At 34.2% G+C, this 6643-nt stretch overlaps 1 protein-coding gene across 1 annotated transcript; it reads left to right on the top strand.

Moving 5' to 3' along the window:
* Positions 1 to 367: 367 nt before the first annotated feature.
* Positions 368 to 4148, top strand: LOC112015863 (cytochrome P450 81E8). Its single transcript, XM_065779000.1, has 3 exons — positions 368 to 372; positions 453 to 1347; positions 3534 to 4148. Exons 1-3 carry the CDS (start codon positions 368 to 370, stop codon positions 4146 to 4148), a joined length of 1515 nt encoding a protein of 504 aa, XP_065635072.1.
* Positions 4149 to 6643: the final 2495 nt, after the last annotated feature.

The raw sequence follows: 6643 nt of genomic DNA on the forward strand, positions 1-6643 counted from the left end.
AACCATTCTCTTCTATATTCATCCTTTTTTGGATCACATGTTTGGTTAGGATTGTCTGCCACGCTAAGTAGTTTAGGAGTCTTTCTTGACTCTTCACAATTTTGTTTGCCACATAAAATGTATTTGACAAAATAGTCTGTCTGTATGATTGCCCGAAGAGGCCAACATAGTGTTGTTTCTCTTCTATTTCCTTCCTTTTTTTGGATCACATGTTTAGTTGGGATTATCTGCAGCCACGCTATCTTCCAAAGAGAAGTTTGAATGTCTTTCTTGAATCCTGACTTCTCACAATTTCCGCCCTCCTTTACTTTCAATTAATTGGACCAACATAGTGTTCTGTTCTATTTCCAAGGTGTGCGTTTCAAAGATGGTGTGAGTACATTATTAACCCTTATATAATCTTCCAACAAACTGTCACAAAGCATCATATCAACAAACAACAAATCAAACAGGCAAGACATGTTGCTATACTCATTTCTCTCTTCTCTTCTCCTCCTACTCCTCCTTGCAGTAGCTTTCAAGTTCTTGCTTCAAACAAGAACAAAACACAAAAACCTCCCACCAAGCCCACCTTCTCTACCAATTCTAGGCCATCTCCATCTCATTAAGAAACCCCTCCATCGTACTTTCCACCACTTTTCACAAAAATATGGTAACATCTTCTCTCTGCAATTTGGGTCTCAACTCGTGGTCATTGTATCATCCCCATCTGCAGTTGAAGAATGCTTCACCAAAAATGACATCGTTTTAGACAACCGTCCTCGCTTATTATTGAGCAAGCACTTAGGCTACAACCACACCACCATGACAGCAGCTTCTTATGGAGACCATTGGCGCAACCTTCGCTGCATCAGTGCCTTAGAAATCTTCTCAACAAATCGTCTCAACATGTTTCTAGGCATCCAAAGAGATGAAATGAAGCACTTGCTATGCAAACTGTCACGCAACTCGTGCCAAGGTTTTGCTAAGGTAGAGTTGAAATCTATGCTCTTGGAGCTGACATTTAACATCATAATGAGAATGGTGGCAAGGAAGAGATACTATAGGGAGGACGTGAAAGACGAGGAAGAAGCAAGGCAATTCAAGGGGATAATGAAAGAGATAGTAGAGGCAGAAGGAGCCTCAAATGCACAAGAGCTTGTGCCCTTGTTGCGGTGGATTGATCATAGGCGTTTGGAGAAAAGATTGAAGAAACTGGCCAACAAGACAGATGCATTCTTGCAAGGTCTTATTGATGAGAAGAGGAGTAAGGAAGAGAAGGGGAACACTATGATTGATCATCTGCTTTCTTTGCAAAATTCACAGCCCGAATACTACACGGATCAAATTATCAAAGGGCTTATACTGGTATGTGTAGGTCATTTCTTCTTTGTTCAAACTTTTTTTTTTTTTTTAAGGGAGTTTCAACATGACATCTGCTCCTGATAATAGCTCTTTATTATCAGGTCAAAATACCAATTGATTTTTGATATGCAGATAGAGATTAAACCCAGAATCTCTTATTCAACCATAAAAAATTTTACCAGTTGAGCTAACTATAACCCATTGTTTGAACTAGATGCTAATTAAAAAGCTGAAAACATCAATGCTCAAGATTTTTTAAAGACAATGAAAATATATTGGATTGATCAATTATAAGGGAAATCCTGTAATCAAATAATCAAATCTAACCCAGTTGTTTATTTGACAAGTTAGGCTCCGTTTGTTTTGGCTTCAAACTGTTTCCGAAAATTATTTTTCGGAAAATTGGGTGTTTGGTTGTTACTTCAAATTTGGTCAAACTGAAAAACATTTCTGGTTGACCGAAAATGATGCCAAAAACGGGTGAAAATGATTTCCGGTTTCATTTTCACTTCAAATGAAACTTTCCAGAAAAGAAACAGAGTGCACGAAGAGAGAGAGAGAGAGAGAGAGAGCGAGACTCAGACCGGCGAGAGAGACCAAGCCAGCATGAACCGCCGGCGAGAGAGATCAAGCCAGCACGAGCAACCGCCAACCCATGAACTGACGAACCCAGACCCACGAGCAACATCACGAGCAACCCAGAGCAACCCATCGCCTTTGACCCACGAACCGACGAACCCAGACCCATCGCCTCCTCGAGCTCGCCCATCCACGAACCAGACCCATCGCCTTCGACCGCCGACCCATCGCCTCCACGCTCTCTCTTCCTCGATCTCTCAAATTTTTTTTTTTTTTTAATTTGATTGTTGTTGTTGTTTAAAAAAAAAAAAAAAAATTTGATTGTTGTTGTTGTTTTTTTTTTTTTTTTTTGATGAACTGATTGTTGTTGTTGTTGTGGTGGTGTGGTGGTGATGTTTTGGTGGTTGTGGCTTTTAATTGCCGGAATTTGCTATCGGAATTTGTTGATGAATTGGCTGGGATTTTGAAATTTTTTGTAACAAAATTTGTTTGGATGCTGAGAAAATAGTTGAGAAAATGTGAAAAATTGTAGGAAAATAACATTTTCAGAATAGAACCAAACACATAAAAATATTTTCTACAACAATTTTCATAATACAACCAAACACTTAAAAATATTTTCCTTTTCCAGAAAATAGCATTTCCAGAAAATAGATATTTTTTGGAAAATATTTTACGGGAACCAAACGGACCCTTAGTATAAAATATGTAGAACACGAATTTGAAGTCAACCGCAAGTCAACCTCGTAGTCTTCATTTCTAAGCAAGAAGTTGTTTATATAACTATATTCTTCTCACTATCTCTATACTTTTTTAAGAACAAAATTCTCTTGCAAGGTAGAGACTTGAGACTCTAATTTCATATATAATAGTATAGAGAATTATAATTTGTTTAAAATTTCAAATTTTGTGGTACTCATTAATCTTTAATCATATTATATTAATTATTTTATTTTTTTATTGTTCTTTTTCCCAAATATAAATTTGATTTTTACCATCTAGAGGTAAGCTAAAGTTGGGGTAATTCTTTTGTCTAGTGCTCTTCCATACTCACCAGATGAAACGCTAGGCTAATACATGTCTTATCCCTATCTCTAAAGCTATCATAAAGGGCAAGATTTAGGTAAAATATTTAGGTGCTATTGCTGAAGTTCCAATTTTAAGATTCTGTCATGTTAATTTTTTTCTAATGGGATGAAAATGCATTTTTTGATTAAGTAGTCACGTGACAAAATCTCAAGAAGAGAACCTAAGGAACAATACCTAAAATACTATACCTAAGTTTTATCCTATCATAAAACTACGTGTGCTATCTAGCATGACTATCTATTGCATTAGAGCCCACTTGGTTGTGTCGATAGTGACGTAGAAATTTGGAATGAACCCAAACGATATCTCAACCTTTTGACTCAGTGATATTTTATTAGAAGCCTTTGTCAGAATACCAATAATCAATTTACAAAAATAAATATTAGCTATAAATCCATTTTTACTTTAAAATTCTTGGCGTGATTTTAAGAATCGCTAAAATAAATATAAGCTATCAATCCATTTTTTACTTTTAAATTTTTGTCGTGATTTTAAGAACTTATTGAATGTATAATAAGCAGGTCTTTTTAATTGCGGGGACTGACACATCAGCAGTGACGTTAGAGTGGGCAATGTCCAATTTGCTCAATCATTCTGAGGTGTTGAAGAAGGCTAGAGTTGAGTTGGATAATCAAATTGGACAAGAAAAATTACTCAACGAGCTGGATGTCTCTAAATTGCACTATCTACAGAATATAATCTCTGAGACTCTTAGATTGCATCCTGCAGTCCCATTGCTTTTACCCCACATGTCATCTGAAGATTGTACAATTGGAGGATATAACGTTCCGCGTGAGACAATGTTATTGGTTAATGTATGGGCCATACATAGGGACCCTAATATATGGCATGATGCAACTAGTTTTAAGCCTGAGAGGTTTGAAAATGGAGAGAGTGACGAGAACAAGTTAATGCCATTTGGACTAGGAAGGAGGGCTTGTCCCGGGGCAAGCCTTGCCCAACGTACAATGGGCTTGACATTGGGGTCATTAATTCAGTGCTTTGAGTGGGAAAGGATTAGTGAGGAAGAAGTTGACATGGTTGAAGGTAATGGGCTCACCATGCCCAAGGCTGTGGCATTGGAGGCCATGTGCAAAGCACGCCCAATTTCTATTATTGTATTTGTACCTTTCTAACTTTTTTTTTTTTTTTTTTATATAATTTTTAGCTTATCCTATATAATAATTTATATTAACTTTATAGGTATAAGGAATGAGAAAGGTTTTGGAAGATTAACATATTTGATCCTGGCCTGAAAAAGTGATTGATCGACTATGGCCCTATTAATAAATGATATAAAGGGTTTATAAGCTCTAGCCATGTAAGCCCACACCTATGTAGAATAGATCATTCAACATCTACTACATGAACCCAATTTTGACCTATTGGTGCTAGTAACGGCTGCAATAATAATGATTTGAATCTATGGTGTCCATTCCATAAAATTCATACCCATTTTTAATCTATTGGTCCTAGTAATGTCCACGATAATACTGATTTGAATCTATGGTGTCCATTCCATAAAATTCATTGCTTAATAGAAGTTTATATTAATGTTAATTTGAATTTTTACGTTTGGTTCAAATAAAAACTAAAATGAACATGATTTTAACTGTTGTTGTCTTGTTTATCGATTCCACATTTTTTATAGTAATTATTTTCCTTAATAGTTAGTGGACATTTTAAAATGAGTAATGCTACAGATACAAATTATTTTACAATATTTTTACAAACTGTTGATTTGGTTTTAGTAATTTTCAAATAATCATTAATAAACATAAATGTGATGTTAGTGGTAGACCCATATTAAAACTAATAAGAATTTGCCACATCAACAGTTTGTAAAAATGTTGTAAAATAATTTGTGTCTGTAGCATTACTCTTTTAAAATATGTAGGTAATGATATTTAATATCGTATTATTATATATCCACCCTCTCCCATTTGGCAAATTAATTAATAAGGGAAATTTGGAAAAACCTTTTTGCATTTGAACAGGATATATAATTAGATTGCCACTAAATGATTCTAGGCAATCACATTCCTCAAGATTAAAATTTGTATATACTATTTTCTTCTCACCATTCTTTTAATTGGTATTGGCAACACTATAAGGTTTTTTGCCTGCCAGTCAACAATGGCCAACATGCTTTCATGCCCAATGCACTGTGTAGGTTGCTCACTTGCGAAGCTCATAGCCTTCAAGCTTTGTTGGACATGACCATTAGCTTCAATGCTGATCCTTTCTTCATTCTTACCATGTTTGACCCTCTCATACACAATCACTGCAACCTTGTCTTTGCATTTATCATTCCTACCTTGCTCAACAACTTGCTTATATTGTATCACTTCAACATTGTCTTCAAAATGTGGGCATTTCTGATGCTGTTGTTTATGGTGTGCTCCGTGAATTTTTTCATAAGTGAAAATAAGTACAGGAAACAGACCAAAATTAGTATATGAAAAGAAAATATATCGAAATAGGTAGGGTGCCAGTGCCAATGGTTGGTAAAAAAACAATTAATTTTGTGACTGAATGAAAAAACACATAAAAATTAATATAAAAAAAAAATTTTGAGTTACCTTGATTGGTTGGCTACCTTCTAGAAACATAACACCATTCATATATAGAGTATATATAGTATAGACAGTGGTTTTCTAATTCAAAGCGTATATTCTTTAGATTAGATCATAAGAAGTTTAATGGCTGGCTAGAATGGATGGTGAGTTCTTCAGACATGCGTCAGAGCCCATTAAGCCATTATTGCATCAGTGTACACACAAGTATCATGGAAGAGTCAATTTAAGCAATTTTCTTCTTCTTTTTGGATATAGTACATAAATTGGACAAATTTGTAGATCGGAATGGGAAAACAAACATGCCCTGCGTAGGTTCTTAAGGGAAGAGGAGCTTTTTCGGGTTTTTATGTTTTAGTAGTAGCATATAATAACGTAGCGTGTCTATTTCTTTTTTTTTTTTTTTTTTTTTTTTTTTTTTTAAATTTTTTTTTTAAGTAGTAGTGTTTTTCTTTTAATTATTATATAACTTTAAATTTTATTAACTAAAATCATTTACACATCAATAAAAAAAAAGGTAAGATATGTAAAAATTAAAGGGGACATATATAAAATGATGAAAAAGTATAAATCATGTTTTGGATTAGGTCTCACTTTTTTGATTTTGTCAATTAAAATTCCAAATTTATGAAATTGTTTCAATATAAGGTTTTTGTCCATCTCCATTATTCATTTCTATAATTCTAGGTGATAACAAAGCGTATTGCTATAGACGAAACTCAGCGTTTTACCTTGGGTTTGTTCATAAATCAATTTAATTAGTACCTATTGAAAAAAGAAGTTAGAGAGAAAAGGCTTTGTTTAGAGAAAGAACATGATTATAAGAAATAGCAAAATTATTACGTAGGTGAAACCCAAAACAAATTCAACAGTTTACTCATTTTCACTACTTATCAAGGTTTATAATTGTTAGAACATATGTGTTTCACTTGTTAAGAACATATGTCATTCTTTGATATAATTAGCTAACCCTTTGACAAAACGCACTTTACTTGTAATTGAGTAAATCTAGGATGTGTTTAATACTTCAAGAAATTGTGTCTCAAGATCAAGTG

This window comes from Quercus suber, unplaced genomic scaffold (genome assembly GCF_002906115.3).
Source record: "Quercus suber isolate HL8 unplaced genomic scaffold, Cork oak 2.0 scaffold_195, whole genome shotgun sequence".
In the NCBI taxonomy this organism is placed as follows: domain Eukaryota; kingdom Viridiplantae; phylum Streptophyta; class Magnoliopsida; order Fagales; family Fagaceae; genus Quercus; species Quercus suber.